The 20,255-nt window shown below is 37.1% G+C and overlaps 1 protein-coding gene across 1 annotated transcript in view; it reads right to left on the bottom strand.

The window, feature by feature from the left end:
- The window catches only part of SV2C (synaptic vesicle glycoprotein 2C), a 72,769-nt gene that overhangs the window by 35,796 nt on the left and 16,718 nt on the right, over positions 1 to 20,255 (bottom strand). Inside the window, exons 2-3 of the mRNA XM_062513219.1 lie at positions 16,416 to 16,596; positions 4,398 to 4,549 (exon numbers count right to left, since the gene is read on the bottom strand). Coding sequence (XP_062369203.1) covers positions 4,398 to 4,549; positions 16,416 to 16,596 — 333 coding nt within the window. The remainder of the gene's footprint in view (positions 1 to 4,397; positions 4,550 to 16,415; positions 16,597 to 20,255) is intronic.

Here is a 20,255-nt window from a genome sequence, read left to right as displayed (position 1 = left end):
AGTACTATGCAACAACTGCATTTAAACTTAAATTCTACCTAAATTATCTAAATTAAGTCTCAGTTTCTTCCCCTTAAAATCATTTAATCATATTGACAGGAGAAAAGTAATAAATAAAAACCTTCAGAGAGAATAGAAGTGAATATATTTTACAGACCAGGAAATGAATATAAAAATTTCCAGAAGGAGACATAATAAACATTTTAAAAAGAGAAGTTATTGTTAATATTTTAAATAACAATGTTTTGCAAGTCAAGAGTGAGTGCATTATTTGAACACTTCCATGTCTGTATTTTTAAGTTCTGTGTTACTATAAAGAACATACTGTCTCTCAAAAAAACATATATTCAAGAAGAAATGGCTTTCTCTAGTAAATGACTCTCTAATGACTGAAGTAGAAATGTCATGTGCAACTAGTGACTAGTTTATAATTTGTAGCTGTGACTTCTAGTCACAGAATAAAACACCAGTTGTTTGCTGATGCAATAGAAAACTGCAGGAACAGAGAACATATTAATATGTACCCACTTATGGCCAGAGAGACACATTACACCTAGGCAAGAAATATCCATTACTGAAATGGAATGCCATTTCCTGGAACTTTCTATTTCACAGTTTTTTACTCCAAGTTTCCTGAATGGTGCTAAATACCTCTTTTATGAACACAAGTAAATGGTCCTCAATTCAGTAGGAAAAATAAAAAAACTACTGATGAAAAATGAATACTTTAGGTGAAGATTTGTAATGCAATGTGATTACTCTGGTCTGAAAAATAGTTTAAATTTACATCCGATTTTTGCACTGAGTGCATTAGAAAGAAGTATTTTTCCTATTTCCTTGAAATATTTTACAGAATAATGGAGCCTAATTTAATTGGACTTTCTTTGTATATATGTGGAAGTATTGTCTCTTTCTCTGGGCATACAATGGAGACTTGTTCACCAATGTCATTTGTCTATCTCCTCTCTTCTCTGGTAAATACCAAAACTGGAGTGTGAGAGTCGGGAAAAACTTCAGGTTTCACTTGCAGCTTATGCTGTAACAGTCTGGATACCTTCACCATCTTGTTATCTACCTTGCAATCTAATTTCTATTTTGATCAAGAACTCCTCTGAACTCCTCTTCTTGTTCAAGAATAAGATTTAAGACCAATGAGGTCAGTATTTGTTTACAACTAAGCAAAATACTCTAATGAATGCTGCAAATTTCAAAAGATATCCCTATACTCCATGAAACCAGAAAAGGCTTGTATGACCCTCATAGGCAAAACACATCAAATTAGATAGAACATCAAAACTGATAGGCTAAGGACACTGAAATCCTCATCTATATTCCTTTGATGCTTAATTTGGAAATATGTTACAATAAACATTGAGACTAATTTTTAATATTGTGGCACAGAATATTTTTCTCTTTTAAAACTGATAAAAAAACCTTTCATAATTCTTTTTAATTCCTATTCTCAGACTAAAAAATAAACTCATTTTTAAAAAAATAGTAAGATAACAATATCTGGATTTTAAACTAAATTTTTTCTTTCTTAGGATTTTTCATTATTTGAAAAATGAACTTAAAAAAACCCAAAAACCAAAAAACCAAAAAAACAATGGCAAACACATATATAAATCAAAAAGCCTTGCTATAGAGATGCTTTTCTTCCAGATGATACTGGCCTTTGTATATGTGGTCACTGCAGCACTGCATCACACTAATCCCTCACTTAACAACATGCTGATGTCAAGACAAGTTATCTATGCTATTTTTGAGTTTCAGGGCATTACTCCTGTTTCAGACTCTGCTATGCTGCTTGAACAAAAGCAGAGATAAACTGTTATACATATAGAGAGTAATCTTCATTTTCTCCCAGAAACATATAGCTACATGTTCAAGGAGCAAACATACATACACAGCTTCACTGTCTGCTCTGGGCTAGATAATGCATACTTACGAATCTAGGAGTTTTCAAAAGTGGCTTATATAAGGACGAGTACAAATGAAATTAATACATTGGTAAAAGAGGGAAGAAAAGATAATATTCAAAATTATTCTACTGTGTTGACCTGATATCTTTCTATTAATGTAAGAATAATTCCACTATCCTCAATGTCAGTTTAATGCTTTTACACAGATGGAGCTTCATTCACTGCTACTGGGTAAATTCGGAGTCCAGCTGAGAAAAACAAACACTGTAAACCCAAGTGAGAAGCAGAGAACACACAAATACCCATGAACAAGTATAAATGTGTTTTAAAAGTGGGTGAGTTGTTCATAATTATGTTTTGCTTCCTGGTCAGTGAAAATGTGAATGATGAGAAGTACAGGAGGTGATTTGGAGGAAAATCTCTTCTTTCTGCTTAATTCTGGCAAAATAAATCTATGCAGAAATCATGTAGAAATTGTAAAAGAGAAAATGCCATAAGAGATTGGTTGAAAACACACGTGATACAAATGGTGTAGACACCTGCACTGGTGTTTGCTTGACCTGGAATGTTTCTAGGAGGAGACAGCAATGTGTGACCACATTCCCCAAATGCTGGAGCAGCGTTTTCCCTGGGAGCCCTTGACAACATCTGAGAGCTTGGCACAGCATTATGACTACAGAATAGCCATAATGCTTGAACTGGAGAGATTTCACATTAGTAGCAGGAGCTAAGACTAGGTTTTAAACTTCAAACATAGCAAAAAAGTCTGATTTAGAAGTAAAGACAGTTTTAAGACCTCATCAAAACCCATAAATATGTTCTGTTTAATTTTGCCAAAATGGTGTATGAACTTACTTCTTTTACTGTGAAAAAGGATTCTGTTTATAGCATGACCTTTTTTCCCTTGTTTTGATAATTATAACTTACCTAAATAAACTGCAAGTAGTGATTTGTATGTCTAGCACTAAGCATACTATGTTTTGTATTTTTTTACTTTCTTCTGTCTGATGTTATTTAACAAATATTTTTGCAGGTATAAAAAGAAACAACAAGAGCAACAACAAGAAAATCAGTGCAGCACTACTTTTTGTTGCTGGTATTCTTCCATTGCTAAAGAAAGAAGAAATGTTTTCCCTGTAGAGACATTGCATTGCTATATGTGCACTATATTAAAATATACTGCCATGTGATGTTCCAAAAGCACCTCAGTAAAGGATACAAAGTTCTTTATAAAATCTACATGAAATAAGACAACCCATATAAGTCAGTCTGTCATAACATTTGTATTTTCCACTGAAAGATAAAGAAAATAAAATAGGAAAGTAAAAAAGGACTTGGCATCCACAGCAATTTACCACTTGCAATAAAAAGAAACATACTGTGCTTTGTCAGCACAAATTCCTCTATTTGTTTCCAGCAATTCAATGTCCAGAGCCAAGGTTGAAGATATAGATTCAGGTTGAGTTTACTGAACCCTAAAATTAATTTTAATGCAACAGTCTTGGTATTTGATTAGTTTGCATTATTTTAATTTATTTCTGGACATTATCACTTGCTGAGTGTTCCCATCACTTCAGGAAAACCTTCACAATATAGCTTTGATAAATGTCCTTGCTTGGCTAAAGAAAGCTGCTTTGGATGCCATTTAACTCACAGTGCTGCCTTACTTCACTCGAGGCCTGCCAGAGAGAACTGCTACAGGAGCTGATTTTTAAGAACGCCTGAGCAGTCTCAGAAACACTGGAGACCTGTGAGCACTTGACTCTTCTAAAAGGCAAGTGGAGGAGACAAAGAATTGAACCCGTACTTCCATATAATATTTAACTATGTCAGGGCAATTAAAGAGCTCTTTGACAAAGCAGCTTATATTTCATGTGAGTATAACTTCAGTAATTGCCCTCATACATCCCTACAGCATTTAAACGTACTGTGTTCCATTTATTTGTTTTTACACCACTAAAAACATCACTAAGAAACATTAATTATAGCTTTATTTTCAGACTAATTTCAGATTTCAGCACTGCAAACTTTAGGAAAGTTCTTAGTCTTCTCTTCAAGAATATTTATTCACAGTCTTTCCTGTGAAAGGACCTTCCTGTCTAAAGGACTGCTAATTTGACATTCCAGCAATTCAAAATTTCTTTAATGCAAACCTCCACATCACCCATTTTCTCTAGATTTAACCATAACATCAACTACATTTTCATGTGTACAGGTTTTCAGAAATTTAAAGAACCTGACTAAATATAGATATTGATGAAGCTTTGCATCCTGTAATAAATTATTTTTTATCTGACATACAACCTATTCCCACTATATCCTCTGAAAGGAATCAATTTCTTTTAATCAACTGGGTCAGTAGTTTGAGAACAGACATGAAGACCCTTCTTTAAGCTGTACTTCAAGATCTTTACTTTCATACTAGAAAACCTCCAAATCACAAGGAGATTTTTCTTCTTCTATGGCTTTTCTTACCATAATGGGGAATTATTGCCCAAGCCATTGCAGAAGCGTAGATGCCACCAATCATCCAAAACATACAGAGCCAGCTCAGGTGTTCACCTCGTTTCTCCCGAGCAAGCACTTCCGAAAAATAGGAGAAGACTGTTGGCATAGCTCCACCAATCCTAAAAGGAGACACAGACCGTGGATTAAGCAAGAGAGTAACAGCTAGAGAAAGTCTGAACGAGCCCGTAGCAGCAGTCGTCAAAAACCTCAAATGCAAGCAGCTTCTCTAGCAAGTGTTTTTTCTCAAGTTGCACCATGTACTGGGGAACTCTAGAGAAAACTTTCATCAGTTTGGATGCAATTTTTGTTAAATATTTCCTTGAAAATTCCAAGTACTATTTAGTGAGTTCAATGTTTCAAGGGAATTGCTATGTGTCAGTCACCGGAACAGAAACCAGCACCAAATCTTGACTTTCACCATTACAAAATCATGACAGTCTACTGACAAGTGTCAAAGTACATTGCTTCTAATAGAAAAATATTAAACATTTTCTCAAAGAGTAATAGGTATTTTTCTAAGTCTTACCTCCCACAATTTAGGTAACCAAGAAGTAACTGTCAATTTTTACACACAATTCAAAACATATTATATTCAGTTGCACTCTGTGATTCGCTAAGCTCAGTTGGCTTTTTACTTAATTTTTAATGAAGAGCATATGCATTCATATAATATTCATTTTTTCTCACGGTAAAATAAACATTGTCTGAAGGTCAGCTGGAAAAAAAAAATGAAGAGAAGATGCAACTTGGTTTTACAAAAATTAAAGTAACTCAAAATATGCTTCACTTTTGGTACTTGGTTTCCAAGTAATCTTTTACTATCTTTACCTGCTCACGATGTACAATGTGATCAATATGCAATCTGTCTAATGTTCTGCATTAGGAAAAGTGCTTGTGGATTTTATTTTTTTCCAAAGAAGAAAATACCATCAGATCACATACTTAGAAGCAATATATGGCATGGTCTGAATTTTTAAGTGAATTTAAAGATAAATGCATATTTATAATGTCATCTGGGAGCAACCAAACTGGAAGTAAAGAACAAACCTCGAAATTGTTTTAAACAGATACTAATAAGAGAATCATGAATGCAGAAATGGTATTTCACCGCTAAGAAAATTCAGTGCCGTAGCCACACAGTTTGTTTTAATATATCTTCATGTACTGTGATGAAGTGCTGGAATAAGATGTTACACTTGTATAGGGGACTTCTGTTTTCTCCTTTTCTTTGTATAGCTCTTCACAGAATCAGAGAATGCTTTATGTTGGAAGGGACCTGAAAGATAGGCTTATTCCAACCCTTTCATACGGGCAGGGACACCTTCACTAGACCAGACTTCTCACAGCTCCATCCAACCTGGCCCTGAACACTGCCATGGATGGCACGACATTCCTCAGAAACCTGTTCCACTGCCTCACTACCTCCACAGGAAAGAATTTCTTCTTAATATCTAACCTAAACCTGCCCTCTTTCAGTTTGAAGCCATTCCTCCTGTTCTATCACTACATGCTAGCAAAAACTGTCTCTCCATGTTTTCTTACAGGATCCCTTCAGGTACTGGAGGGTCCAATTAGGACATCCTGAAGCCTCGTCTTCTCTGAAATACCTCCGGTCAATATTTAGCTTTACAATGAATCTTCTACACAGCTGAACCTGCTAGCTGTTAAAGGCTCTGCTGGTAACACAAACATTTACATCTCTAGGAATTCTTGTTACATACACAGGTAGCAAGGGCTGTATCCCACAACTCATTTTACTCTCGTGGGGAAACCTTGCTGTCTCACTGACTTGAAGAAATTTTAACTTGTGCTTGGTACTACAGTCATTTTCTACTGTAGAACTAATATGGTATCTGGTATGCTAAACCCTGCTAACAGAAGCATAAATTAACTCTCAAAGACTTGGGCAAAAGAAGATCAGAGTATCTTCAATCTTCCATCACTTCCATCACAAACTTCTTCCATCACTTTCTTGTGAGGATTTTTTTGATCCTTCAGCCACTACTGCTATTTATGAATTAACTTCTCAAAAAGTTCACATTTAAGAAACCCATTACCAACAGCAAAGTCACCCAACAGTTGCAAGGAAGAATATAATTTTTACAGTTTAGAAAAAGCAAAATTGTGGCTAGATTCTATCTTCACTTGCACTCATATAAACACTTAATAATACAGTGCCTCCAGGTGAGCCCTTCCATACTTATATGGAAGGAGCAGAATTTGATTCTCAGCATTTTTGTACTGTATGTTTGAAAGCAACTGCCTCTTTGTTTCCCACTAACATTTCGTGAAATGAATGGCAGCATGCACAGGGGCGAATTTCAAGTAGCATTAAAAGCAGAACTGCTACTAATTTTTCAGTGGGAAGATTTCATCTTTTGTTTTAACGGAAATACAAATGCTATCTTCCCACAGGACACAGTGTTAAGTCTGCTGGTAATTGGTATGATACAGTGGGCTATTTGCTGTTACTGTGTTTATAAATTATATGGCTCATCATCACTTGTTGAAAATTATTTGATATATGAAACTATATTCTTCTCTTGATATGTCTGCCTGTGCAGATGAAAATCCCATGAAAACTGTGTTGACTTGAGAACATTCATTCTAAAAATGGGAAGGAGTTTAACTTTCCTAAACAGATATTACTCAAATAAGCTGAAGTCTTTATCTCATCTGTTATTTATTTTTGTTATCTCTTCAGTTATCCTAACCAAAGTAGTGGATGTAAACATGTTACCCACAGATAACAGAGAGAAGTCCATGCACTTGGGGGTCACAAAAAGTATATATGTTGTTAGCATGTACAAAAACAAATTGCTTTTTTAATATCTTCACAGATAAACTGTGTAAAGCCTGAACATTTTGTTTAAAGATTAAAAAACTCACTGATCTAAGCCTCTGGGATGATGATCATGAGTGGTATCTGTCTCCTGAATTAACACATTCTATAATGAGGCATGATCTAATACCAACAGGAAGGAAAATTTCATTGAGCTTGGCCCAAGATCATGAAATAAGTGCTCTCACTCAACAAGCATCAGACTTTTCATGTGAAATAAAAGGACGCATGCTTCAGCCTTGCTTTCTTTTTGTAAATATGTGGAGATATATGCAAGAACAACACTGAAGAAAAAGCAGGAAACTTTAGCTATTGCACATATTGTTTATATGTGGGAGAATAGGATAAACAGCAATCAAAAGAATGGCAAATATTGGTCTTTTTGGTTATTCTTCATCTTACGTAATAAACCCTATCAGAAGTAGGCAGGGCAAGAGAGAATGCATATTTATGTATTTATGTACACTCTCAGTTCATGTTTGTTCTGTGAAATTTTGAGACAGGTGAAAAAAAGGAGATTTAAGTAATGAACATTAGGAGAGTGGGGTTCAGTGAAACAAACAATAAGCTAAGATACATTTGCATTTTGCTTGTTACAAACAAAGATGATAAATGTCTGCTAATCTACCTTCAGAGCTGTGATTTGTCACAACAGATTTTGGCAACTACACAGTATGACAGCTGGGATAAAAACACGTCTGTGAGGCATTCAGAAACTTCTGGCTTCAGATAGAACCTATTGTTTATTTGCAGATTCACTGGCCAAAGGGGATTGAAATGCAACAGCATACAAGGAATAGAGATAATTAGGACAAAAAGACCTTACAGAATATTAAATATAAAAGGTAGGATGATATAGAAGGTGTTCTTCTGAAATACCTTGACCTCTCTTGCAAACTTGAACAACATCCAGACTAAAAATAGATAGTGTCTTTGTGAGACAGCATTTGCAAGTTATCACCTTGTTATTTGCTATTTGATAAGTGGTGGGGCTTATAACACAGATTCAGAGATTTAGAAACAGCCCATCACTCCTTGTCCTTCCAATTCAAGTGCACATAACGTTTCTTCTCAACTGTTTTCTACCCCAGTACAAGTCTCATTGAAAAATATTTCTGTTGTTTTCCTTTCAGAATTGCCATTAGACTGGCAAAGTATCTAAGGATGAGCAAACAGATCAACCTTTTCCTTGAGAACTGCTGGATAAACCCCTGTAAAACTGCATCACACTAAAGACTAAGCTTTGCTGGTAATTGTACCCATTTTTAAATACAAGTGTTTCTTTGGACTATGAATAATAAGGAAATTTTCTTGCAGGTGGCCTGTGCGTTATTAATAGCAAGAGAGTCCTTGTAAAAAAGATGCACATGATAATTTACTAAACTTTGATGTTTAGTTCTGATGAAAGATGAAATTGACAAATAAATAATTCATTCTCCATATTTACCCAACACTATTCTTAAAAAATCAAGTTTAATTTATATTCAAGCATATAATAGCAAATAATTTGATATGTCAGATAAATTGCTTTCACATGTGCTAGTATTGGCAAACACAAAATCACTGCTAATGAATTCTTGAATTTTTTCTTTTGTAGATTTTCTTCTTTGTTTTCATTCTTCTTTTCTAGCTTTTACTAGAATGACTAGTACCATGGTGAGTGTGTGCTATAGACCACCAAACCAGGAAGAAAAGGCAGGTGAAATAGTCTAGAAGAAGCTGGAAGAGCTCTCACAACCACTGGCTATTGTTCTTTTGGGGGATTTCAACCTACCAGATGCCTGCTGGAAAAGCAGCATAGTGGAGAGGAACCAGTCCAGGAGGCTTCTGGAAGTTAATCCTCTAATACAGCTGGTCAGGATGTCAGCAAGGGAGGGCACCCTGCTGGACCTGCTGTTTGTGAACAGGGAAGGTCTGGTGAGTAGTGTGATATGATGGTTAAAGGGCTACTGTGATACAAAATGACAGAGCTTCTCACTGTTGGAGAAGTAAGTAAGGGTGTCAAGGAGGGCATGTACCTTGAACTTGTGGAGGACAGACTTGGACCTGTTTAGAAGTCTGGTTGACAATGTCCCTTGGGAAGCAGTTGTGGTGGGCAAATGAGCCCAGGAAACACTGGACATTTTTCAGGAAAGAAATCCTAGAAGTGCAGGACCAGGCTGTCACCATGTGCTGAAATTTGGACCAGCAGGGAAGAAGACCAGCTGGACTGAACAGAGAGCCAAACTCCAGGAAAAAAAAGAGTTTATGACCTATGAAAAACTAGGCAGGATACTCAGGAAGAGTACAGGGATTTCATAAGGTCATGCAGGGAGGAAATCAGAAGAGCCAAAGCCCAGCTGGAACTTAATTTATATACTGCTCTAAAAGGCAAAAACGTGTTTCAATAAATACATTAACAACAAAGGTGGGCTAAGGAGAATACCCACCCTTTCTTTACAGGATTGGGGAAACACAATGACAAAGGGTAAAGAAAAGATTGGGGTCTTCTTTGTTTCCATTTTTAGTAGTCAGACAAGCTGCTCTCAGGGTACCCAGCCTCCTGATCTGTAAGACAGGGAGAAGAAGCAGAATGAAGCCCACATAATCCAAAGTGAAATGTCCAGTGACCCACTACAGCACTTAGACATGCTCAAGCGTGTGGGCCTGGATAGGATCCACCTGAGGGTCTTAGGGGAGCTGGTGGAAGTGCTCACTGAGCCACTTTCCATAATTTACCAGCAGTCCTGGCTAACTGGGGAGGTGTCAGATGGCTGGAGGCTGGGATGTATGATGCCCATCTACATGGAGGGTCAGAGGGAGGATCTGGGAAACTGCAGGCCTGACAGGTGTCCAGGCAGGTCATGGAGCAGATGACCCTGCACTGTCATATGGAACATATAGGGGAACAAGGGGAACCATCCATCATGGATCCGATTTGTGAAAAGCAGATTCTGGTTGATCTCCTTCTGTTTTTGGGTCACTCGTTTTGTGGATGAGGGAAAGATAGTGGATGTTGCACAACTGGTCTTTACTAAAGGCTTTGGCACCATCTCCCAAAGCATTATCCTGGAGAAACTGACAGCCCACGACTTGGACAGTTGCACTGTTCTCTGGGTAAAAATCTGTCAGGATGGCCAGGCCCGGAAGGCAGCAGTGAATGGAGTTACATCCAGCTGGCAGATGGTCACCAGTGGTGTTCCCCAGGGCTCAGTACTGGAGCCAGTCCAGTTTAATGCGCTCACTGATGATCCCTGGACAAGGGGATTGAGTGCAGCCTCAGTCAGTTCACAGGTGACACCAAGCTGTGTGGGTTATTGATCTGCTGGAGGGCAGGAAGGCTCTGCAGAGGGATCTGGACAGGCTGGATCATGGCTGAGGTCAGTGGTGTGAGGTTCAACAAGGCCCAGTGCCGGGTCCTGCCCTTGGGTCACAACAACCCCAGGCAGTGCCACAGGCTGGGACAGAGTGGCTGGAAAGGACCTGGGGGTGCTGGTGACAGCAATTGAAGATGAGCCAGGCTGTGCCCAGGTGGCCAAGAAGGCCAATGGCATCCTGGGCTGGATCAGCAATAGTGTGGGCAGCAGGAACAGGGCAGGGATTGTCCCTCTGTGCTGGGCACTGCTGAGGATGTACTTCAAGTCCTGTGTTTTTGGCCCCAAAGGTCATTTTGATGACTACAGGAAGGTCATTTTGATGGTGGAATATATTCAGAGAGGGTAACAAAGTTGGCAAAATATTTGGAGCAAAAGTCCTAAGAGGAGTGACTGAAGGAACTGGGGGTCTTTCAGCTGGAGAAAATGAGAAAAAACTCTTATCACTCCCTACAACTACCTGAAAAGAGGTGTAGACAGGTTGGTCTGTCCTCTTCCAATGACGAAAAGTAGAGTGAGAGGAAATAGCCTCAAGCTGTGCCAGAAGAATTGCACAGTAGGAAAAAATTCTTCATAGAAAGGTTTGTAAAACATAGTAAGACGCTGCTCAGGGTAGCGTGGAATGTCCATCCCTGGAGAGTTTTAAAGTATGTGTAGATGAGGTACTTGGGAATAAGGCTTAATGGTGGACTTGGCAGTATTAGTTTGATGGTTGACCTCAATTATGTTGAAGATCCTTTCCCACCTAAATAATTCTATGATTCTATGATTTTTATTTTGATCTTTTTTCTGTCATGCAGGCTCCCTTTATTTATCCTTGTCTAGTCTTTTTCTCCCTTTTTTATAATCTTTCTTTCCTCATAAAAATGCTTTGGGGAAGAGAAGAGGTTTAGGGAAGACCACTTCTCTCTGAGGTTTAGATTCATCAACCTTTATTCACATCTGAAGCTGCAAGGACTGGATTAAAGCTATTTTGAATCTCAGACCTTGCCAGCTACTTGCTTGGCTTCACTGAGAAGCATATATCCCTTTTGGCACAGCCTATGAGCTTTAAAGCCAGTCACCTGCAGAGCTATTCATTAGCTCACAATGTAAAAACACTGATAACCCTGGGTAGAACACAGCTGAATGCTGAAAAGGAATCAGAGATAGAAGATTGCAGACTTTTGAGAGTGAGAGAATACAAGGTGTTTCATGAAAAAGAAGTGAAACAAGTGAAAATGAAGAGGTAAAAAAGAAATACAACATGATACTAAATACTGATGACATAAAATTATAAAAGCTGTATGTTGTTCTAGATATGAAGTTCCTGAAGTGGTTCTGTAGGCTTGTGTAGGCCAACCATCTTGTCTTATTTCCACATGGCCTACATCTCTCTTGGAACATTTTTGCGGTTGTTATGTGTATAGACTGCTCGCACACATACCCATCATGTCACAGTCTCTAAGGGGTAGGTATACGACTCCAAGTGTTTCTTGCCACTAGACATACTATACAAAACTGCTTGTGAAAGTCAGCATGTGTGGACTTACAGAGGCAAACCTTCAAAACTGCAAGTTGTGAGAAACTACATTCACGGTTTTGGATATTTTTCTAAATTTTCATTCCCCATGAAAATATGAAGAATTTGAGAAAATATCTGAATTATGAGTTTTGTTCTACCACAGTGATACCACCAGCACTCTGTGGTGGATCTGAATAATTAGAAGTACTGCAGAAAGGTTTACAGACTGCCAAAGGAAGGATGAAGGTAAGTCTCAGATTCAATGAAGTATAGTCTAAAGCAATCTGGGTGTTAACATTAATGTTAATACATTAATGTTCATTAATACATTAATAATAATGGTAATACATCTTGAGAAAGGCTTTTATTCACAAGGGATAACAGGCAGGGGAAAGCTTCCTAATAGCTTTTAGTTGTATCAGTTAACAACATCTAACCCATATTTCCTAATATTTCTGTGGGACTGGAGAAGAAATTTGACCAAATTGGCAATTCTGGCAAATTGAAAGAAATCTTTGCACTCTGGAAATACTGTGTGCTTTTAAAATGGGACACATTCATTTGGCATTTTTAATTTTGCTCAGAGGAAAGAATACTTTTCTACTGGTAGCAAATATATGATGTTGTCTGAAAAATTTCTAAATTGTAGTTTACCTCAGGATAATTATTTCAGCCAGTTTTCACTGCATGAAAACTTTAATTTCTTTTAAAAGTAATATTTGGGCTGGATAAGAAAGATTTTTTTTCCCAAAAATTGTATAATCTCTGCATACCTCAAAGCAACCAAAGTGAAATCTATCCAAAATGACATAAGACAAATCTGTACTGCAGTTTTAATCAATTTATTATACAATTACTTGTTGTACTTGAAAAAAATCACAGCTAAAATTGTAAGTATTAAAAATATTAAACTACTAGCTTAGATTAATGTTTCTTAGAAAATGGGTGAAATTATGTAGCTGAGAATAATATTTCACAGTGGCAGCGTTGAACAGACAACAGATCCTGCTTCATTCAAGCTAACAGTTATGTTATGAGTCATGTTCTGTATCTGTATTCCTTTGTCATTTTCAGACAGATACAAAAAGGTGCTTTCTGATGATAAACATTTGCACCTTCCCCCAGTGGCTAATGATGAATACAACTCACAGTTTCCTTTCTAGATCTTTTCACTTTGTAGGAAACCATGTCTAAAACCCTTCTAAGACCTTTATCAGGCTTTTGGATTCAATTTCTGTTTGCATTTTGATTTTCAACTGATCAATGGAAGAATCACAGTTCTGATATCATTTGCTGGAAAAGGAAATGATTTTGCAGACTTTCCAACATTTCTTAATTTCTTTTGTCTAGATTAACTTTACCTTCCAGAATTTTGTATGTCTCAATACTCTTTATGCAGCAGCACCTTGATACTATTTATACTGGTTTGCATCCAAAATCTCTTTTTTGCCTGCAAAGATTTTACTAGTCTTAGGTTTTTTTCAGATTAAAAATGGGAAAAAATATTTGAAGGGGTATTTTTTTCCCTGAACATTCTACTTCTATAAACACATTTTCACTGCAAGTGGTATGAGAAGAATATATTTTATTGTAGTTTTTCGATTAATAAAGTATTTTATGAGATAGTGGTTCTATCTTTCATAGAATAACTAGGTTGGAAGAGATCATCTAGTCCAACCCAGGCCCTAACACCTCAACTAGACCAAGGCACCAAGTGACAATCATGCTTCCTAACCTTTTTTTAAAATTATCTAGAAGATAACAGTATAAACTCTAGAGATCTACATGATTTTATATAATTTGGATACTTCTTAATATTTCAGTGATCTTTAATTAAAAGAAATTGTTCAGATAACTCCCTGTCCCTTCAGAAAACTTCTACTCCTCTCCAGTCTGAGTAACAATCCTATTTCACCTTTAAAACTTGTCATTCAGTTCTTTCCTTAAAATAATTCTAATTCCATAGTTGGGCTCTTTGAAACACACAAAATTGCTGGAATAAAGCATCCTCCCTTGAAAACAGAGGTATAGGGGAATGTCATCAAGAAGACTAGGGAAAATTTCTCAATTCACTCAACTTTTTCCCCCCTCAGTCTTCATTGCGAAGAGCCCTGCTCACACCAGCTGCAGAAGGAAAGGCAGGGGAGCTGGAAGAATGACAACATCCCACTGCAGAAGATCAGGTTTGAGAACATCCAAGTAGCCTGCAGGTGCACAGGCTGATGGGACCTGGTAAGATACATTGTTGGGTCTTGATGGAATTGGAAGACAAAGTTTCTAAGCCACTATCCTCCATATCTGAGAAATGGTGACAATTTGGTGAGGTGCCCATTAGCTGGAAAAGGGGAAACACCCATCAAGATGAGTTTTTCCTCGACTTGAGTGTCTGAGAAACAGATTATTTTGTAGAAACCTCATGGCTTTCACACTGCTGCCCTGATACTGTCTGAAGGGGATTATTCAGGGGGAAAAATCAGCCTTTAGAGACAACAGCAAATATGAGCCAGCCATGAACCTCTCTCTGCAGTAATTGCTATGAGGAATGACTCTGCAGTTTGTGGTGTCTTTTTTGTTGTTTGATTAGTTTGGGTTTTGTTTTGTTCTGGGGAGTCCATTTAAAATACAGTACATGGTGACAAATTGATCTATTCATATAGCTCTCAAAGATGAGGTAGAGGACTTTGAACAGAGTGGGGAAAGTACAGGATAACAATATGAAGGGCCTGCTCCTTCAAGGACTATTAATCCCAAACTGGGTACACAAGAGAACAGGGTCCAAATCAAGGATATACATGTATCCCAAGGAAACCTACAGGCACTGACTCTTACTGCAAAAGCTCCTGGAGAGGTGAGGAGGAAATGGTGCAGACAAGTTTCTCATGCCGCATAATAAATATATATTTTGCAGTATATCCCAAAAGGGACAATTAGGATAAAGTCAAACATGTGTGCCAAAAAACAAACCTTTGTAGCATAAGTGTCCAGACCTGCCCCAGGGAATTGGCCAGGCTAAGCAGTAATACAACAAGCTTCTCAACTTTGCCAGGATCCCAGAAGAGTAAAAGTGTCATGAAACACGATCTGTAGTGTTTCTCCATGGAGTGAGAAAACATAGCTCCTGGAACTGATGGTGATTTATGATATGGGATTTTTAAAATTTTGTTTTTCTATGGGATTTGGGGGTTTTAGGAACTGGAATATTGCCATTTCCCCCTGTTGTCTTATGAATATCTGACAGTCTGGTGACAGACTAAGGCGATTCTTCTAGCAAGAGGACTCCTCAGATTTTTTCTCTCTCCTCTTGTCCTTCCATTCCTCTTCCTAAATCAGTTTAAAACTAATGAGTGCTATGGTAATTTCTTTTTTGGTATTCATATCAGGCCTTAGCCTCCTTCAGACCAGTTCAAAGGATTTCTCAAAACACGAATATCACACAATTGCATTGCTGAACCATGGCTATGTACAATAAGGGCAACAAATCATAAAAGCAGTGGAGTCCATGTGCATGACTTTACTACACAGTTGCTGTGCTCTCACCAGATCCTGTCTATTCAGCATACTAAAGACTGATAGCGGTCTGAACTGGATCTGTAATTAGGAGTCTTAATCAAGCAATGACCAGAAGTGCTAAACTAAGCAGTCTGCAGAACAGAGCTCTTGTTTATCCCAGAGTGCAGTAAAGGTAGAGTCTTACTCATAGTTATTTACTTATGTATCTCCATCTCTGCTCATAAAAGCTTAGGTTTATAAATTTAATCACTGAGGAGCTATTTAAATGAAAAGTAAAGAAAACACAGGTCAATAAATGGCATTCTTTTAGAGAGAACAATAACAATTGGCACAGTTTAGGACTCTGTTTTAAATTTTACTATCTTGGTGCAATGGTATTATAAACAATATTGTGCATGCAAAAAAAAATAGAAACTTTGCAAATATTGCCAAAATCTTAGCGTACACCTGTGAGGAGAGTTTTATTTTGCTGACCGAACAAAGTAGAGTCCATGAAGAAGATCAGGCATAAAAGAGTTAAGCAAGTTGATCAAGTTCACAAAACGAATCCTTTGCAATATAAGAATAAACTCAATCTCACAGTTTTCAGTCTATGTCTTTCCCCCAGAACTGTTCTTCCCCTTCAGGCTGTTACTTAGGAGTGTAGAAGCTACCTTGCTTAATTCTCTCACTGCTGACACAGACTGTATTTCTACACTAAATAATGTGCTTCTGCAAACAGAAAAGTTTTATTAGCACAAAGAATTGTGAAAATGAACAAAACCAGAGGAGCTTACCCAAATCCAGAAAACAAGCGACAGAAGAGGAAGAAGCCATAGCCCTGGACAAAGGATGAAAGGAAGGCAAAGAATCCATTGACAGACATACATATCAGGAGTGATTGTCTCCTTCCCACCTTGTCTGCCAAGCCTCCCCAGAAGAATGCCCCCACCATCATCCCAAGGTACACTATGCTACCTGTAATACACAAAAATACAAAAAGAGAGGTTTTGTGAGCTACATAATTGTCTGCAATTGACCATACCAAAATCAGTTAACCTTCTATATTTGCAAAAAGATGATTTTATCCTTTCTTACTGAATATAAATTATATGCACAGCTTTGCAAATGTATCTAGAAAGAACAGATTCCTACTGTATTTGTCATCTGTTACCAGACACACTTAATATAAACGTTAAACTAAAGCTTAATGTAAATATTGAACAAGGTGCCTCTAGATAAAACCATAAACATGCAGGCAAGTAAGTCTGAATAGGAGGAGAAAATGCCACTATTTTCTCAGAATTAAAAATGAGTTAAATATTGCAAAACATTATTGCTACCCCTACAGATACAATTTGTCTAATCATCTCTAGAATCTAGAATATGAACAGTCCTGCAGGGAATTAAACACTGGGATCACTGGGAGTAATAAGTGCTCAATCTAAAGAAACCTGATTATAAAACTAATACTTTCCACCTGAGATCTACAGAATCAAAGACATCCATCTTGACTGTTGTTTTCTCCCTCCTACTTCAGTGTATTTCTTTATTTTAAAAGGCAAGGTCCTTTCTAAGCAAAAGCACTGTAATGTTCTTGACTTGTTATTTTGAGTTTTTTTGTCATGTTACCCCCTCCCAATAATTCTGAACAGATACATCACAGTTTAGCTACATTTATTAAAATTACATAGCAAAAAATAAAAATGGGGTGATACCTTTTAAACATAAATTGTGTTTTCCGTATGTACTTTCTCACAGAAAGATAAATTGAAATGTTTAACATTTTGACTGTTCACATCTTAGCACACTGTACATAATTTCCTTTCTTAACACCCTGTGGAACATTTAACAAAGATGTACAATACATTGAGCAGACTGTCAGAAGGAAAAAGTAATTCCAAGTTTCGGACAGAACCATTAATATTGTATTTTGTTTGATACATGGAATTATTTTTCCATCTAACTTCTTATTGAACTTCCTAGGTTAGGTTTTATGCATTCTGCATATTGCTACCATCTCCTCCATCTTCTTCAGAGCAGGAATTAATTACAAAGGTTCTAGAAGTAATTAAAATACTAGAGATCCTTGCTATGTGTCTCCTTTTGATTAGTCTCAAGAATGGACAAATTCTGTAGCATCTTTGCTGGATTCTAATTATTGTGAAGTTCTGGCCGCCAAAAGAATCATCTCTGCCCTGCAGAAGGTAGACGGATGGTAAAGGAAGCTGAAAAAAATATATATATACCAGGGCTTGGTTAATGCATATCAATGTAGAGTTTACTTATAAGTATTTCCATTCTTGGAATTAAAGATGATAACATATGAAGTGCTGACATCTGCAGAGTCTTATACACCCTAAATTGTTCTGTACAAGTGGTTTCCACTGCTGTTTCCTTATGAGGCATGATTTAAAATAGGATATTTTTAGATAGGATACATATTGTGTTAAATGCATATTAACAAGATTATAGAATCAGAATCATGAAGTGGCTACGGTTGGAAGGGACCTTAAAGACCACCTAAAATTCCAATCTCCTGCCATGAGTAGAGGCATCTTCCATTCAATCAGATTTCTCAGAGCTGCATCTAATCTCAGGACAAGATAACCAATCCAATGCTGCTCATCACAGAAGAATTGCTTAAGCAACAGACTCTGTAAGAACAACAGTTAACTGTCTTCTAAAAATAACTTTTTTCAATGGGTATTTTCTAGATGCTGCTGGGTTTTTAGACTTTCACCTAAGAATAGTGATGATAATGTGGGTAAATCCAGAATTTGTAGAATTAGTAGGACATCTTCGTTTACTTTCTTCAGCCCAGGAAAGACAGAGGCATTAAAATATTTTTTTTTTGGTTTAGAGATGTTTTGAAGCAGACATTTATTGGATAGCTTCTTCATTCTGATCAGAAATTCTATTCCACTAGTTGAGATTTTCCTGTAAATGCACACAGCTAATGTATTTTCTTGGCCTAAAGAGACAAAGATTGGTAGGTAACTTAGCATATTCATTCAACTGTTTTAAGATCTCTCCTGTGGTCAAGATTATTGTACCATGCTGTAGGCGGACCGCTGCCCATAAGCAGTTTAGAAACTCCATCCAACAGGTCTGCTGCTTGCTTGTCAACAGCAGTGGAGTGTAACAAAGATAGTCAAATACCTGCATTGCCAGCAGACAGATTCAAAAAGGAAAAAAATAGCTATTTTTTATTCTTCTGGTGAAATTCTTTACATTAGTTTCTGTATAAGACTTACCGGGCTTTCCCGGTCAACACTCTAATACAAGAAATAGAGAAGGCAAATTAAATAGCTTTTATTTCTTTATAGAGATAACTGAGAAATATTTCTATGCAAATCCTGATTTTACTAATTTGTATTCCTTGTGATGTACAAAAATATCAAAACACTTTGAACAATGAAAGAAAAATGTTTCCAAGTCTTGAGTTTAAAAACATTAACCTTTCATTTAGATGACAAATCCTTTGGTCATTGTACTCTGTTTTGGACTCTAATACTGATGTAATTCTCCTAAAGAGCATTCAAAATATGCTGTTAAAAATAATATTGTCATCCTATCAATAAACTGCTATAAATAAGCTGTTCTCTGAGCTGAAGCATTATCTTATTCTTTCCCATTATATTAACTTCCAGTTTTTTCCTTTACAAGGCTATTTTTCCTAATAGCCTCGCAGGCTTTGCACAAACCCTTTCCTTAACCAAAGGTCTGCAACTCTTCCATCCTGAACCTATGGCAGCTACCAAAAATATATGTTTCCGTGCATTTTCCTGCATTACTTCTATTTTGTATTTTCTGTCTCTCTTATTGTAAGAGATATCATAGAAGTCTAGAATGGTTTGGGTTGGAAGGGACCTTAAAGACCATCAATTTTCAACCACGCTGCCATGGGCAGGGACACTCCCCACTAGATCAGATTTTTCAGACCCCCGTCCAACCTAGCCTTGAAAACTTCCAGGAATGGTGCATTCTCAGATTCTCTGTACAATCTATTCCAGTGCCTGACTACCTGCATAACAAAGAACATCTTCCTTACCTAAACCTGCTGGATTCTGAACATTTTCCAGATGCTAGGCATCTCTTGTTGGCACTTGGCATCAAAATGTTAGGAGTGGGATAGATTGAAGTTCTCCTCCCTGTAAACTTTAGTTTAAACCCTTCCTGCATCATGTTAAGGAAGTGCCCTTCCTCTCAACTTCCAAATTTTTCCTTAAGATGATTTTACCCTGCAGCAATATTCATGATAAGTCATAAAAGTGACTTACAGCATAGGAGAACTCTACCTGTGTAAAACTGCTGAACAACCACCCAACAAATGCAAGTAACCAATGAGGCAAGATGATAATTTTATTGTCATCAGATTATCATGAGCATTTCCTTTCCAACTTTTGTAGCTCTTGTTTATTATGTTACGCCACTGGTCAGAACATAAATCTCTTATGGAGAACACTAAATTTTTTGTACATCTTTCATAATTCACACATTATATTTTGCATAAAATCATATATATCTTATTGTTGGTCAGACCTTGTACCCTTTCCTCATTGCCTTTAAAGGCTGATCACCAGAACAATACTTGTATGGGTGTACATGTATGCATACAGATAACAACCTAGCAT

Source organism: Cinclus cinclus, chromosome Z (genome assembly GCF_963662255.1).
Source record: "Cinclus cinclus chromosome Z, bCinCin1.1, whole genome shotgun sequence".
Classification (NCBI taxonomy): domain Eukaryota; kingdom Metazoa; phylum Chordata; class Aves; order Passeriformes; family Cinclidae; genus Cinclus; species Cinclus cinclus.
Note: the sequence above shows the minus strand (reverse complement) of the source record. Positions and strands in the feature narration are given on the sequence as shown.